Genomic DNA, 17,965 nt, shown 5'->3' on the forward strand with positions numbered 1-17,965 from the left:
TTCAGTTATGTTTGCATAAATTATTCAGTTATGTTTGATTGAAAAGTCATACTGATATTTTCAGATTATCTTTTCTAAATATTTCTTAGGACTTTCTTAAGTCTGCTAGAAATTCATTTTTGCACAAGGTATGATGGAAGGGTCTTGACACATGGTCAAACAAGTCTTCTTGTTTCTTTTTATGAGTATCTTTGCTATGCTTGGCCTTTTTGACTTTACTATAAAATTTAGGAGCCAATTGTCGAGTTTAAAAAAATACTTTAATTAAATAACATCAATTCTGTGGATTTAAGAAAAATTGACATTTTTACAATATCAAGTCTTCAAATGCATTAACAGGCTGTATCTTTCCCATAATTTAGGTCATCTTTAAATACTCTAAAGTATACTTCTCTAAGTATATTTATATTATTGTCTTAATAGAAATCTTGCAAATCTTTTGTTTGTTAGCCTCAGGTGCTACTTAATATTTAATGCTATTGTAAATGGCATCTTTCTTAGATTTTGATTACCGTGGCTGGAGTATACAGAGAAAATTGCTCTTTATATACAACTATTTTAAATGCAAGTAGTTTACTCAGATCTTTTGCATTTTTCACATATCCAATCATATCATCTGCCAATAATGACAACTATGTTTCTTCCTTTACAGTCTCTTTCTCTTTTCCTTGTCATATGTTGGTTAGGACTTCCAGGACAATGTTGAATAAAAATGCTGAGTACAGGTATCCTTGTCTTTTTCTTGATTTTCGAGGGAAAACTTTCAACTTTTTTCTGTTAACTATGATTTTGCAGAAGTTTAGAGGTAGATACATTTTATGCTACTAAAATTTTTCTTACTATTTTTAGTTTGATGAAAAGTGATTTTTAAAAATTTTATATATATATATATATATATATATATATATATATATATATATTTGTATGATGGTAGAGTGTATTTTGACATATTATACATACATGGAGTGTAACTTATTCTAATTAGGATCCCATTATCAAACACTTACTGCATCTGAGATTAAGTTTCACCTCATCTTTCATTACTGAAATAGACTTATATGGATCATGATATATATATTTCTGGAATCAGTATGCTCAGATTTTAAGATTTTTGAATCTATGGATTGGCTTATTTATTTTCCTTTCTCATAGTGTTGAAGATTTGTTTCAGAAAATTTATGCCATAATATGAATCAGAAGAGTTTTTCTTTTTCTGTTCTCCAGGAAAATATATCAATGATTGGTATTACATTTTCCTTTGGATGTTTGGTAAAATTTGCTGGGATAGTTCCTTGAGCCTGGATTTCTTTCTGGAAGGAGTTGAACTACTGTGTCAGTTTCTTCCATGATTATGGATATATCTAATGTTCTAATTCTTCTCGTGTCAATTTTGCTGTTTTATTTTCCTAATAATTAATTAATTTCACTTAAATTTAAAAATTTACTGGCATAAAGTATATATTATTTTTCTTTGTCTCTTTATTTTTTAAATGTCTGCAATAGGTAGAGACTTCTTTATAATATTTCTTTCCTAATATTATTAATATCTTATATTTTTATTCTCCACTATTTTCAGCAAAGAGTTTTTAATTTTTCTAGACAATTTTTTAAAAATTTTGTTCATTCTCTTATATTGACTTTGTATTTTATCAACTTCTGGTCTTATTTTTATTTCTCTCTCTCTTTCTCTTTCTCTCTCTCTCTCTCTCTTGATAGTACAGGGGATTGAACTCAGAAGCCCTCTACATCTGAGCTACACCCCCAGACATTTTTAATTTTGTTATTTTGAGACAGGGTCTCACTAAATTGTTGAGGTTGGCTTCCAACTTGCTCATCCATCTGCTTCAGCCTCCTGAGTTGATGGGTTTACATGCATACTATCTCCTAGTTTTTTTTTTTTTTTTTTTGTTGCTATTTTTGTTCTCTTGATTTCCTCAGGTAGATAGATATTTAGTTCATTTAATTTTTCTAGATTTCTTCCTTAAGGCTTTAAATCTTTATTTGAATACTATTTACCAACATCTCATAGTGTTTGAAATGTAGTATATTCATTCTCATTTAGATCAAAGTATTCCAAATTTTCATTGTTTTGTTTTATTCTCATTAAAGGTTTATTTAGACATGTATTTTAATTTTAAATAAAATTAGGAATTTTCTTTTGGTTATTAATTTCTAACTTTATTGTTTTATGGTCAGAGAACATGTCCTGTGTGCTTTTAGCCCTTTGACATTTGTAAAAACTTGGTTTATAGACACAAATTTATGGCAAACTTTGTAAAGCTTTTATAGTACTTGAAAAATGTTCTGAAGTTTGGGAGTCCAGAGTTTTATGTGTCTATTGCTTTTAAACTGCTTTTTGTATGAGTAGCATTGCAGTTTATGCCTGTCAACTCTGGTTTCCTTTACTTTCAAAGGTATGTAAGATTTGGTGATAAATGATAGGATGTAAGCTGATGTTAAAGTTTAGAACCACTTACTAAAATCTAAAAAGAGTGTAGAATTTTTACTCAGTCAATATTCAACATTTTTCTAAAGATCACATTTAGTTATTTAAGGCCCCCCTTCCTGCCCAGCTCCAAAGTAAAAAAATAAGAAATATGAATAATGGAAAAATAAGAGATTATCCCCCCTAAATATGATAATTTATATGGAAAAAATCTAGAATCTATGGTAAAACTAGTAAAACTAATAGAAGATAGTAAATATAAGGTTTAAAAAAGGAATGTAAGATCAATACATAATGAGAAAATGAATAGAAAAACTTTTAATTTTATGTGAATCAATGGATGTGTAACTGATGTGATTCTGCAATCTGTATATGGGGAAAAAAATGGGAGTTCATAACCCACTTGAATCAAAGTGTGAAATATGATATATCAAGAACTATGTAATGTTTTGAACAACCAACAATAAAAAATTTAAAAAATAAAAGAAAAAAAAATTTATAATACACTATAATTTTAGTGTGATTCTAATTCAACCAGCAAGACTTTTATAGAACTTGACATATTTACTCTAAAATGAATGCTAAAGTTTATAAATCTAGCTAAATTAATTCTAAAAGAAGATTAGGATAAGGATATGGAGATTTCCTTTACCAACTATCAGTGGTAAGTATAATGTAATAATTAAAGCAGCATAGCATTAGCACAGAAGTGTACAAATGAATCAATGGACCAGATGGAGAGTTTAGAAAGAGGTCTTTGCTTATATTGTAACTTGGCATGTGAGAGGAAGATTCCAACTCAAGGGAAAAAATGGTTCTAGACATCTGGACTTCTAAAAACAAAAACAAACCAAACAAATCAAAAAACCCCCAAACAAGCCCAAACCAAAAAATATAGTGTTTTAAATGAGTGAAACAAATGAAAAATAAAGTAAAACGATTACAAGATATGACCTCGAAGAGATGGATTACTTAAACAAGACTTAAAGGAATAAAATATAATGAAACAAATTAATAAATTTTATTACATTTATTTTTTTTTCAAAATATGACATTATAAGAAATTTAAGTGGAAGTAGAGAGCTGGAACAAAACATTTGTAAGAGTACAAAGCAGAATTATTGTCTCAAATATTTAAAGAACTTTTGTAAATCAATAGAAAAAGAAAAGGAATCTAACTGAAAAAAATGAGTACAATATATAATTGGGAATTGACAGAACTGAAACCCACAAAGGTTAGTAAATCAATGAAAAAGTATTTGACTTCATCAGTAAGTAGGTCACACAGTTATTCATAATAAAAAGGATATGAATCATTCAAATTGCTCTAGTATAAGAAACTGACATTATCAAGCATGGAGATGTAGAGAATCAGAAACTGTCTTTCTCAATTAGTTGATATGATGTCTGGTACGGCAATTTGACTAGGTAGGATGATTTGACATTTCCTAGTAAAATACAAAGTGTAGGTTCTATATCATTTAGAAATAATGCCTCAAAATATTTACCTTAGATAAATGATTGCATATAAGCACAAGACACAAATGAAAATTTCCATGCACCATTGTTTATAATACAAAGCATTGGAAGTATTGTAAATGCCCACCAATAGGGAAATGCATTAGTAAAATACATTCTTATTAACAGGCCATGGATAACATATGTATGTGTGTATATACACTTATATGTATGTATATGATATATTGTCATGTCTTAAATTTGAATTTAAAAATTATTGGAAATGATTATATAATTTGTATAAAGTAAAAATGGCAGATATCCATACAATATTCTTATTAATGGGGACATACACACACAGAAATAAAAAGATATCCAAATTCATGATTGTAGTTACCTGTGGGGAGAGAAAGAAGAAAAGGCTTTGGGATTTGAAACAGAAGGGGACCTCTACTTAATCTGAAATATATTTCTTTTGCTTTGAAGCATTTGAAGGAGGAAAAAGATCCTTAAAGATGGCTGTTCTCACTATTTCTATTCAATATCTAATCAGGGCAATTAGGCATGGGAATGCATTGAAAAGGCATCCAGATTGGAAGGGAAAAATAAAACTTTTGCCAGAGAACATGATCTTATATATGGAGAATCATAAGGAACCAAAAAACTACTAGAACAAAAAGTTAGCAAGGTTTCAGGGTATAAGATCAGTTTAAAAAAAAACAGTTGATTTCTATATACTAGCAATAAACAATTAAGGAAAGTTTTATTTACAATATTTTTAAAAGAAATGTTTAGGAATAAGTTTAGTAAAAGAAATGCAGAACTTATACACTAGAAACTACAAACATTCAATTAAAAGTTAAATGAAAGACATTCCATGTTCACAGAGCAGAAGATTTAAATGTGTTAAGATGGTAATGTTCCCTAAATTGATCTGCTTTGTCAGTGCAATCTCTATCATTATTTATGCTTGTTCTTTGTCCTTTGAAATTAAGGGTTGATACTAAAATTTGTCTGGAAACAAAGGACACAGTATAGACATAAAACAATCTTGAAAAAGAACAACATGGAGCCACAGAGCTATAATAATATTTAAGGCTTTGGTGTAAGCATAGTGATAGGTTTGATGGGATACAATTGAAAGTAATAAACTCTCACATTTATGATCATTGATGTTCAACAAAAGTTCTAAGATAATTCAATGCTGGGAGTGGGAAGAATAATCTTCAACAAATGGTGCTGGAACAACGAATATCCACATACAAAAACAATGAATTTGGATCTCTTTAAAAAAATTAAGTCAAGATTGATCATAGACTTAAATGGAAGCTAAAATTTAAAAAATCTTAGAAGAAATCATGAAACTCTTCATGACCTTGGGATGGGTAATGATTTTTTAGATACAACACCAAAAAGTACAAGCAATAATGTGGAAAATTGATAAGGTGGACTTCATTATAATTCAAAACTTGTACACTTCAAAAGACATAGTCAAGAAAGTGAAAAGAAAATCCACAGATTTGGATAAAATACATGCAAGTCATGTATCTGGTAAGGACTTTTGACCAGAACATATAAAGATCTCTTGCAACTCATTTATAAGAAGACAAATCAAAAAATGAGCAAAATTTGAATAGAATTTTCTCCAAAAAAGATATGTGAATGGCCAATAGGCTTATGAAAAGAGGCTCAATTAGTCATTAAGGAAATGCAAATGAAAGCCTACAATGACTGTTACTTCATCCTTACTAGAACTGCTATAATTAAAAGACTGATGATAACAAGTATTGGTAAGGATGTTAGAAATTGGAACCCTCATATATTATTTGTGGGAATATAAAAAGTTGTAATTACTTTGGAAAACAGCATAGCAATTTCTCAAAATGTTAAAACACAGTGTTGTGATATGACCCAACAATCTCACTTCTGTGTATTTATCCTAGATAAATAAAAACATCTACAATACAGACTTGTACACAAATATTCATAATAGCTTAAAAATTAAAACAGTCTAAATATCCATTAACCAAAGAATTGATCTGTCAAATATGGTCTATCCAGAACACTACAAAATATTATTCAGCCATCAAAGGAATCAAAATACTGATACTACAACATGAATGAGCCTCAAAAACATGCTGAATGAAAGAAGACAGACACAAAAGACCACATATTATATATTATATGATTTTGTTTATGTTAAATATCAAGAGTAGGCAAATTGATAAGAGATTAAAAAGCAGATTAGTGGCTGCCTTGGAGGGGTGGAGTGTATATGGGCTGTGACTAAAGATGGGAACAAAGATTCTTTTTTTTGGAGTGATGGAAATGTTCTAATATTAGATTGCAGTGATGGTTGAGCAGCTTTGTAAATATACTAAAAACACTGAAATGTACACTTAAATGGGTGAATTTTGTGCTGTGTAAATTCTAAATAAACTACATTAAGCAAATATGAAGGTGTCAATTTTCGCTGGTTGGAATGCAGGTTTTTGTTATAGATTGTCTCTACTTTTTTCTGTTTTTAATATTTCTCAAAATCAAAAACTCAGACACCATAAATTCTGGGGTATCAATTCAAATTAGATAAATGTGTAATTTTAGAAGCTTTTTATTAGACATTTATCTTCAGTACTGACAGGTATTCCCATCCCAAAGGAAATGACAAGGTCCCTGTTAGAAACTATGAAACTCACTAGTATACATTGTAAATGCAACTCTTTAATACCCTGTTCTTAAATACAAGACATATAAACATGTATGTGAGGAATACATTTAACATGCAAGATAGAAACCAAAACTTCCTGGAAATGTGAATGCAGAGAAAACAGATACAATGTAGAGCATAAATGAAACTTTTAAAAATCCCTGTAATTAATACTCTTAGAGAAGAGAAAATGGGTAGCCATGCAAAATCTTAAAAATCTATGATAGAAAGAATATTCAAAGAACATTTCTGGAAATTAAAAATAACCAAGAAGTTTGGTAAATATAAAACAAAATGTTAAAATGTAAGAGGAAAAGTATGAAAATTAGAGCACAGTCAAGAGGTTTTATGTCCAACTAATTGTATGTACAAGGAGAGAAACAAAAGACTGAAAATAAAGTGGAGAAAAATACATTAAAGAAATGATCTAAGACAATTTCACGGTAATGAAGAATGTGAGTTTCTATATCGGACACGACAATAGTTGACAAGAAAGATCTACAAATCATGTCTAAGTGAAATCTTTGAAAATGAAGATCAAAGGAGTATCCTAAAAGTGTCCTTTATAAAAAAAGGATCCGAGAGATTGGTTTGGGATTTTGAGAAGCTAAAATTAAATGGAAGAGTGTTTTCAGAATTCTGAAAGAAAAGCATGAGGGTAGAATGAAAACATTTTCAGGTGTGCAAACTCTGGTAAACAATTGTGATATTTTCGGCCACCCAATAACTTTAAAATTCCTTTGTATTTGGAGATATTTCATATTGGGATTCCTGCCTCACCAAAGTTGAAGCCAGAATTCAACTGCCCAGCATCTATTGCAACAAAGACATAGACCTGTAACCTAAGCTGTATCCAACACTTCCATGCAGGGCTTTAATTTGAAGAAATGTAAAGAGGCAGATTTTGCAAAGGATACATTTCTGGAAGAATATGCTAAGAGAGTTAGCTTTCAGAGGCAGCAATGACATCAATTTTAGTTGGAAATTTCTCTTTCTGATTTTGGTTCCTTTGACAAGAAGAGGTACATGAATACCTCAAAACAGTTTGGTAGATAATTTGGGTATTATTCCTGGATTCAGTCTTCAAACCCAAATCTGTAGTCCTCCTAGAGATGCTTTTGAGCAACTTAATCTATACTTAATTAAGCTTCCAAGGGTGCTCTTGGTGGATATAGTATACCAACACAAGTGAGTAAACTAGGAATGAGACCAAGATGGAGGAGGATCAGGGCTCTAACATAACAGAGAGGGAAAGGCAATTCCTTGGATTTCTGAGAAGAGAAATCTATTTTTGTACCTGGTATGTTGTATGCATTTAAAATAAATTTGTGGAAATGATCTGGGAATGAATATATACAAAGTAAAGCAAATCAAATGAAATAATGAGACAGTTTTCAAATACAAGATAACAAATTTGTACTTCAATTGTAATGCAATCGCAATACCTTACATGAATCATCTGTGTCTGATCTTACATAGTAAAAATTCAGGCCTTTAATTTAACCAAAAAAATTTGATACAGCTACATGAGAGTTATGATGACAGGTTATGGAACAGTCATAAAAGAATAAAATTCATGTCTTTGTACCAGTGTCTGCAATATCTAAAATTGAAAAGTCCAAAAACATAGGTAAAAATAACAAACCCAGAAGAAACAGCTATAATTTATGATAATTGCCTTTGAAGAGTAGGAATGAGGGAGGGGGAAAATGCATTGATCAGGATTCTTTTAGCTGCATACTATAGAAATCACTCTATTTTGTTTAAGCCAAAGGAGATTGTTCTTTGAAGCATTGAGTAGTTTATAGAGTCTCTGGAGGAACCTAAGAACCAGGCTTAAATGCTACTCAAGAAATGTATTTAAAGTATTAATAATTCAAAGAAGCATGTATTAGTATTGGCCTCATTGAATCTATCCTTGAAGATAGATTCTAAAAGACTTCTCGGGGGCTGAGGCTGGGGCTCAGTGGTGGAGCGCTCGCCTAGCATGCATGAGGCACTGGGTTTGATCCTTAGCACCATATAAAAACAAAATAATGTGTCTGCCTAAAACTAAAGATACATAAATAAATAAATGTTAAAAAAAGACTTCTCACTCCTGTGTCTCTCTGCTCCCAGATTCTATAGCACTATTACTACTATGGAATCCATACAACAGATGAAAGCAAATAGAGATGACTTCAATTCGGTTAATAATCTCATGCTCAAATTATTATGTCACAATGGAATTTTTAAAGTGACACTTAAATAGCTGAATTTAAAGTCCAAATCTCAATCTTCAGGTTTTATGTACAACTTAATCTTGTTCTTCATGCCTGATACTTCTACTATGGGTCTTTTTCTCTATATTCATACTCCTTCTGATATTCCTAAATAGGAGGCCCACACCAAATATTTCATGTATAGACACTTTAAAAGGGTACAGGAAAAGTCACCTTTTTACTTTTCCTTTCCTGGGCAGCTTATTAATACAGGCTTCTGAGTCCAGAGACATACAGATATTTTAAAGAGAAAAGCAAATGCATCTCAAAGAAGTAAGATTCATTACCTAAGATAAATGCCCATTAGATGAAAGATGCCTTTCAAGTAAAATGCATTCTGGAGGACTCCCACATCAACAATTTGCATTAAGCACCAAATAAATATCCCAGCCAAATAGTGCTCATGGAGTATAGAGGACAGAATCCTCATCAAAGTCTAGGAATGATTAATAAAGATTCCTCATGTAGCAGGGCTTAGATTGGTCTGAAAGTAAGGGTTGATAACTTAAAAGAAGGGAGAAGTCAAGTGAGGAAGGAAGAACATAGTGTCATGAGCAGTGACTAAAACTATTTGACTAGAACCAAGAGTTTGTATAGGAAAGTATGGTGAGATACATTTAAGAAAATGAAAATCAATAAAGATAGTGGTTTGAACCCAATTTTTCCTTACTCTTTCCCCAAAACCCACAAAGTGACAATAATAAGATTTGTGTTTTAAGAAATAAACTTACAGAGACAGAAAGTGATAAAGAAGACAAGATCATGGTAAAATCTGGATGTTGGAAAGTCAATGAAGAAGTATAAACTGATTTGTTAAACCCTGGAAAGCTGGGTCCTAAATTTGCAGGGAGAAAAGTCAAGAAGCATCACAATTGTCTCTACAGAGTCCAAAAGGCTTAGGATCCCATGGTGTTAGGCACCACTGTAAGTGGCAATTGAAATGAGACCAAGGAGGATTTGTTGAAAGTGTAAGTAGCAGTTTGTGTCCCAGATCCCCACTCTTCCTCTGAAAGCCAGGTAAATTGCTATTCTCTGAATGGAGCAGAAGATTAATTTTCTAGGTAAAAAGGTGGTCTCTGGAGTGGAAATTTCCAGGAACCATTAAGAGTTTGGTTGTCATGGAAAAAGCAAGTAAATTTTATGAGCTGGATGCTGGAACTTTTAGGCCTATTTTTCATTCTGTTGGGGAAGACCTGTTGCCTTGAGGAGAAAAGTCAAAGGATCCTTCACATGGAATCTGACTAGCCCTGGAGGGAGTAGCATCAAGCTTCACCCAGAAAACAGCCAGGTCGCCAGGCAGGAAGCATGATCCTCAAACCTGTCCCCATGCTCAGGTTTCTTGAGTTTGCTTTTATATGAAGCAACTATTAAGGACATTTTGAGGACCTTTGAGGACAGCCTTAAATGTGAAAGATAAAGACCCAAAATTATAAAAAAGGACAAAAAGCAATGTCAAAGAAACACACCATATAAGAGAACAAAATAAAACTTCAAAAACCACTGATATTTTAGTATTTTCAAAGGAATAGAAGAAATACATCCATAAAACAAGAACAAGACAATAAGAAAGAAAACAAAGGTAATCTAAATATAAAAAACAAAACAAAAACAAGGGAACAGAAATGATTTAAATTTTGGAAATTTAAATTTTGATGAGAGAAATGAAAAAAAACAAATAGGAGGTTTAGAAGATGAAAAAGGGGAAATTTTTCAGAAGATATGTTGTAATGATAAAATGGATAGAAAATTGGGAGAAAAAGAATAATATGAAAACTGGAGGTCTAATACATGAGTGATCCAATATCCAATTAACAGGAATTATGTACAGATGAATTGCATTAAAGTCATTTAAAAGAAGTCATTAAAGAAGTTACTAAAAAATTCCTAACATTAAAGAAACCAATTTTTGTGATTTATAAAATTTAAGAATATTGGAACAAAAATTTTGAGAAAAAACAAGCCAAATCAAACAACAAAAATAAGCCCATCAGGACTGGGGTTGTAGCTCAGTGGCAGAGCGCATGCCATGAGGCACTGGGTTCAATCCTCAGCACTACATAAAAAGAAAACAAAACAAAGGCATTCTGTTCATCTACACCTACAAAACAATTTTTTTAAAAAGAAGCCCATCAAAACAAGAATAACAAGCACATACAATGAACAAGAGACAGATTTATATCCTCCTAATACCCATACCCATTCTTATGTCAATATCCACAAAGCAATTAAAAACTCCCTAAAAGAAAAACAGAATTAAAGGCACAATTAGCAGGTAGAAAGGAAAAGAAACCCTAGAAAATATTTATGTACCTCTTTATGGGGAAGTAGATTCAACAATATAAAAAATTGAAATTAAAGAAATACCAAATTGGGAAAATCATTAACATATCTAACAAAGGGTTTAATATGTTAAGTAATAAGTAAAATGTTCATAAAATAGATAAGAAAACACACTAGAGAAAAATGGACAAGAGATATGAACCAATACATATGATGAAATCTAGATGGCTAATATTCTTTAAAAAAATTAACCTTAGTAGCAACCCCAAAAATGTAAATTACAACTTGAGCTACAGTTTGTCACTTCCCAAATTTGTAAAAAAAAAATTTTCCATAATAAGTTTGCTTAATAGTGATGATATAAAATAATAGATTCTTGCTGGTAAGTTTTAGATCTTAAGATATTTAATCCTATAATAAATTCTTTTTATCAATATCTAAGGAATTTCATTCATTCAACCTTTATTTTACTGGGTATACCGTTCTGGACAATGAATTTGGAATAAATACATAAGTAATTACCTAAAAGAATTTATTCACCTATCAGACATTATGGTTATAAATTATTTTCAGTGAATAGTAAATAGACTTTCTAATTTAATAAGAAAATGTCAAGTACAGCATTTGGATATTGACTGTCAGAAGAAACTCTGACCAAATGTCTAAGGCATTTTGCCAAAACCCCCCATTTGAAGTAATAAATTTGAAATATGTATGCATCTGGAAAGATAAAAAGACTCATCCTACAATTTGGGCAAGGATTGCAGTAAAGGGGCTGTTAAACTGATTAGTCTTCAGTCTTCACCTTTTCCAGTTTAAACACACACACACACACACACACACACACACACACACACATATACCCGGAGAGGCTTAGAAGGCAATATTTTAAAAGACATAAAGGAAAAACTTCCTAATTTCCAGAAATTCTTCAGGTTTAAGGGACCAAGAATCATTTTCCTAAATTTTTATTTATTTATTTTTATGTGGTGCTAAGGATCAAACCCAGTGCCTCACATGCTAGGCAAGCGCTCTCCACTGAACCAACCACAACCCCAGCCCTGCAAGAATCATTTTTTAAATCATTATGATAATTCTCTCCCTTGTTTTTTTTCCCCTTTCCCCTCACAAACTCTTATATGTAATTTTGTGTAACAATGAGGGTCTCCTTCCATTTCCATAGTTTCCCTTCTCTCTCCCTTTCTCTCCCCCCACTTGTCTCTGTTTAATGTTAATCTTTTCCTCATGCTCTTCTTCCCTGTTCTGATCTTAGTTGCTCTCTTTATATCAAAGAAGACATTTGGCATTTGTTTTTTAAGGATTGGCTAGCTTCACTTAGCATAATCTGCTCTAAAAAACAAGGGAGAGAATTAAACAACAGCAGATGGGGTAGAGAGGGAAGATGAGAGGGAAGGGGAGGGGGGATAGTAGGGGATAGGAAAGGTAGCAGAATACAATAGTCATTAATATGGTATTATGTAAAAATGTGGATGTGTAACCGATGTGATTCTGCAACTTGTATTTGGGGTAAAAAATGGGAGTTCATAACCCACTTGAATCAAATGTATGGAAGATGATATGTCATGAGCTTTGTAATGTTTTGAACAACCAATTAAAAAAAATAAATAAATAAACAAAAAAAAAAAAAAAAAAAAAAAAAAAACAAAAAAAAACAATAACTTAAAAAAAAATCATTCTGATAAGAAGGAAATGCTTTTCTTTTATTGTCAGAACTATCAAATTTCCTTAGATGAAGATTTTTTCTTACTGTAGTTACTATGGGTAAGGATAAAATGGAAGACTATCCGAGAAGGCAGGGTAATTATTCTTTACTGGTGTCATGTGGTTCCACTCGACAGAAGCAAGAAGGCAGTCTAACACTAAAACTGAACATACAAGACTTAGTGAGAAGTGACACATCTGGCTAGAGTACAGAAGGCTTACTCTGTCATTTTTCCTGGCAAATTCTGAGCAGTTTTGTTGTGAGCACAGAATTACTCAGGAAAACCAGAGTATTTCCTTTTGATGTGCAATATCTGAAGACTATACATTTAAGGAAACATAGCCTCATTCTTCTTAAAATCCTTACAAATGTAGAAATAACGTAATTATAAACAAATGTATAAAACAAAGACAAATATTCAAAGCTTATTTTAATAGTATATTCAATACAAAATGGGAGCTTGTGTGATACTATACTTTGTATTTGTTATTTCTTGGAGGAAAGCCCCTTAGCATGGTATTTAAGTTTCTGATATTGAACTCTCCTCCTAAATTATTTCACATTCCTCTTTTCTTGTTTTTAGAGCAAGTATTCAAATAGAATGAACTAGTTGGTTATATATTCTGAAACGTTTGATTATATATTCCAAAAAATATGATAATATTATTTTAGAATAATTTTTTTAAATTAAAAATTAGGGTATGATGGGGACATTATCACATGATACATATAGACCCTTTAAGTCTAGCTTGAGTTGTGATGATTGTAAACAGGAGAGAAGCCAAACTGGATCCCGGGGTTCATGTTCTCATTTCCTTTTTTTTAAATCCAGAATAGACTTAATAGTCCATCATTATAATCATTCTCTTGGTCACCCATCCTTCCACCAACATCCATGTCCTCCTCTCTCTGTATTATAGTTGCCAGGAAAAACCCTAATTCTGACTGAATATGCACTATTTGCTTTTCTCATATCTTTTGGATGACCCTCCTCTATGGGGAATAATTCTGTTGTGCTAGATTGGTTTGTGTCGGGTTGCTATCACTTGTGTAAGACTTGGGGGACAAATGCCACAAAGCCACACAATATGAGTTATGGAAACAAATGATTGTTATTTGTGGTTATTTCTTTACTATCACTCCTTTTTCCTTCAAATTCTAATTTTCTAGCCTTTTCAATAGATTGTTTTGTTCATTTATTTTCAGTCATTTTTTTCCATTTAAATATAATGAAATATACTTCTTAGTTGTCTTTAGTGGTTTTTGATCTAAACTCTATTTTAAATACATATTGAAGTTTGTGGAAATAGTAATAGTTTGATGAGTTATCACAATTTTTTTGGTTCTTTTTAGTTATACATGACAGTAGAAAGTATTTTGACATACATATATGGAATATAACTTCCCATTCTTGTGGTTGCATATAATATGGAGTTACATTGGTCATGTATTCATATATGAACATAGGATTCATTCTACTGCATTACAAATTAGCTATTCTGATGGGTATATATGCAGCACCCTGGTTCAGAGCATATTAACATTACTTTAGAGACTCCATTAGCCCCAACTCACAGCAACCTCTCTTTTTCCCAAATGTAACCATTATTTTTACCTTGAGCATAGATTACTTTGTCTCCTTTGACCTTTATGTAAATGAGATCATGTAATAGATATTCTCTTGAATTTAACCATTTTGCTCAATATTATCTTTATGAAATCTATTTCTGTAGTTTTTGTCTTCATTGTTATATGGTATTCCATTATAGGAATAATATACTACACTTATCCATTCTGTTGGTGACATTTTTGTTGTTTACAGTATTTGGTACTAGAAGTACGTTGTTATGAACATTCTCAGATGTGAGTTTCAGTGCAGAGACTTACACATTTCCTGAGCATGTATAACACTTGAATTATAAAAAATGCACATGTTCTATTTTAGAAGTCACTGTCCAAATAGTTTTCTAAAATGATTGTAGTGTTTCATATTCCCTCTAGTAGTAGGGTATGAGAATTCCTAGCGTTTTCTTCCACATTGACATCATCACTGTATTGACAATATTATTATAAAATTTTAGCCTCTCTGTAATGGTAATATTCCATTATGGTGTTTAATTTGTAGTTTGCTAATATTTTTTTACATATTAATTTTCAATATTTCTGTATTCTTTCCTTCAGATTTTGTTTTATACACTGCCCTAAAGACACACTGCTACATTTGAGTCACTCACCCAAGCCTTGGTAATTTGGAAGACCTCAAGAGGACAGAACCACGCACCAACTGAGGAGAATAATAGACTGCTGACTAAGCCACCATCATTATCTGGATAAAGCTAAATTGTCTCCAGTGCAGTCCTCTTGGTCAACAAAAAAGCCTAAGAAAGACTTATCATCTCATTTGAAAAATAGTTGTCTGATGGATCTTGCAGCCTCATAGTACAGCTATTAAAAAGTAGCATTTTTCTGCCACCTCATCTATTTAGAACATATCTAAATATTGGGATTTTGCTGCTTATTAAATCAAAACTATGAAGTCTAAGCCCAACTGTGCTCAGAATCCAAACTGTAGCATAATGATATTTCATCCAACCAAAGAAGAGTTTAATGATTTTGATAAGTATATTGCTTACATGGAATCCCAAGGGGCACACAGAGCTGGCCTGGCCAAGGTAATTCCACCCAAGGAATGGAGAGCCAGGCAGTCCTATGATGATGTCAGTGACATCTTAATAGCCACTCCCCTGCAGCAGGTGGTCTCTGGGAAGGCAGGTATGTTCACTCAATACCACAAAAAGAAGAAAGCCATGACAGTGGGAGAGTATCACCTCCTGGCAAACAGCGAAAAGTATAGAACTCCCCCACACCTGAATTTTGAAGATCTGGAGAGAAAGTACTGGAAGAACCGCCTTTATGACTCACCAATTTATGGTGCTGACATCAGTGGCTCCTTATTTGATGAAAGCACTAAAGAGTGGAACCTGGGGCACTTGGGAACCATTCAGGACCTGTTGGAACAGGAATGTGGAGTTGTCATTGAGGGTGTCAACAGGCCCTACCTGTACTTTGGCATGTGGAAGACCACTTTTGCGTGGCACACGGAGGACATGGACCTTTACAGCATCAACTACTTGCACTTTGGGGAGCCCAAAACGTGGTACGCGGTGCCCCCTGAACACGGGCAGCGCCTGGAGCGCCTGGCCAGGGACCTTTTCCCGGGCAGTTCCCAGGGCTGTGAGGCCTTCCTAAGACACAAGGTGGCCCTCATCTCGCCCACAGTCCTCAAGGAGAATGGCATTCCCTTCAATCGCGTGACTCAGGAGGCTGGTGAGTTCATGGTGACATTTCCCTATGGCTACCATGCTGGCTTCAACCATGGCTTCAACTGTGCGGAAGCCATCAATTTCGCCACTCCGAGGTGGATTGATTATGGCAAAGTGGCGTCTCAGTGCAGCTGTGGGGAGGCCAGGGTCAGCTTCTCCATGGACGCCTTTGTGCGCATCCTGCAACCCGAGCGCTATGAGCTGTGGAAATGCGGGCAAGACAGGGCGGTAGTGGACCACACTGAGCCTACAGCGCCTGGTAGACAGGCGTTGACCACCTGGAGGGACGTCCTTTCACGTAGGAAAGCTTCCCCCAGCCTGAAACATCTCCCACTCCGCCAGGCCTCACAATCTGCTCTGCCTGAGTCCGCCACTGGTGAGACCCACTGCAGTGCTCAGGTGTGCCCGATGCCCAACTTACCATCGGCAGCCAGAAGTGCTGCAGTTCAGCCCAGGGCCACAGCCCACAGCTCCCAGGGGCCTGAAACAGTCCCGCCACCGACCCTGCATCCGTCAGTTCTGACTGGCAGACGTGGTCGTGGTCGTCGTCCTAGGGAACTAAGGGTTCAGGAACAGACTTCTCAGGTTCCAGCCAAGAGACGCCTGTCTGCTGGCACAGCCAGCATAGCTCTGGACCCAGAGCGTCGGCTCAAAACTGCTCATGGAGATTTGATGATCAATCCTGAACCTCTAAGCCCTGGGCTGCAGCACCCTGCTCTGACCCCTAAGCCCTGAGACTGCCTTTATAGCCTAGTGCTCTGCTGCATGGAAGTTTGCTGAGACAGGTCAAATGTACATCTTAGAACTTTGAATGAGTTTGGGGAACACTGGTCATGACGGGAGGGAGCCCCTCCTGCACTGCTGAGTCCCTGATAGTTATAAAATTTGGCATACTTTGTTCTTCCTCACTGATCTTGGACTCTGGCAACTTCTGGATCTCCAGCTTAGGTATCATCCACTGGATACCTCTGGTGTCTTTGAGAACTAGGTTCCACTGAGGTTGCTGAAACCTGATTTTCCCTAATCTCTCATCCTCCAAACCCATTGTGGATGATGATGCAATTGTGAAGAATCCAGAGCTCTGGTTCTCCTTCAGTTCTCTTCCCTTTCCCCACTCACCCTTACCTTTCTTGGAAAATGAGGCACTTTTGACCAATTAGGTTAATAGAGAGCACTGAAAAGAAGGTGATAAGCCTTTTAAAATTTTGATGTATTTAAAATGTATTCTCACCCAGTATTTGTTCACAAGTATATTAAAGGTAATGGAACCAAAATGTTAAAATTTGACCTTATTTCTAATACTATAGTTTCAAACAATGGGGGCAGGTAGTGGAGTATATTCTTTTATGTATGTTTCTTAATTGTTTCAAAACATTTTTTTTTTTTGTAGGCTAGTTACATTGTGTGGTGATGGTGAGTGGGTTTGGGGATGCACACTGAATTCTGGCTATCTTTTTGAGAGTTTTTTGTTTGCAACCATGTTTGAGGATGATGTGCAGGGCAATGGAAGTTAAGTTGCTGGGAGAGATGATCAAGCATAGGAAAAACGTTCTATCACTTTACTGTGTTCTCTTCAAGTTTCTACTGACTTTTGAAAGCTTTTATTATTTTTAAAAATGTTGTCCTAATTAGTTATACATGACAGTAGTATAAGTATATTTCACATTTCCCTTATTCAGCCCAATAAAAAAGTACACAAATCAATAAATGAGACAATTTCAGTTACTATTATGTGTTATGAGCCCCTGGTCAGGGAGAGCTTCTCAG

At 33.8% G+C, this 17,965-nt stretch overlaps 1 protein-coding gene across 1 annotated transcript; it reads left to right on the forward strand.

Moving 5' to 3' along the window:
- Positions 1–15,067: 15,067 nt before the first annotated feature.
- Kdm4d (lysine demethylase 4D) lies at positions 15,068–17,516 on the forward strand. Its single transcript, XM_046462392.2, has one exon. It carries the CDS (start codon positions 15,407–15,409, stop codon positions 16,931–16,933), a length of 1,527 nt encoding a protein of 508 aa, XP_046318348.1. The 5' UTR covers positions 15,068–15,406; the 3' UTR covers positions 16,934–17,516.
- The last annotated feature ends 449 nt before the right edge of the window (positions 17,517–17,965 follow it).

The sequence above is a fragment of the Marmota monax genome, unplaced genomic scaffold, assembly GCF_021218885.2.
Source record: "Marmota monax isolate L192 unplaced genomic scaffold, Marmota_monax_Labrador192_F-V1.1 WCK01_AAM20220418_F8-fsc00104, whole genome shotgun sequence".
In the NCBI taxonomy this organism is placed as follows: domain Eukaryota; kingdom Metazoa; phylum Chordata; class Mammalia; order Rodentia; family Sciuridae; genus Marmota; species Marmota monax.

What these genes read in the sequence shown, in the direction of transcription:
- Kdm4d (XM_046462392.2), top strand. Translation starts at nt 15,407, where the DNA reads ATGAAGTCTAAGCCCAACTGTGCTCAGAATCCAAACTGTAGCATAATG.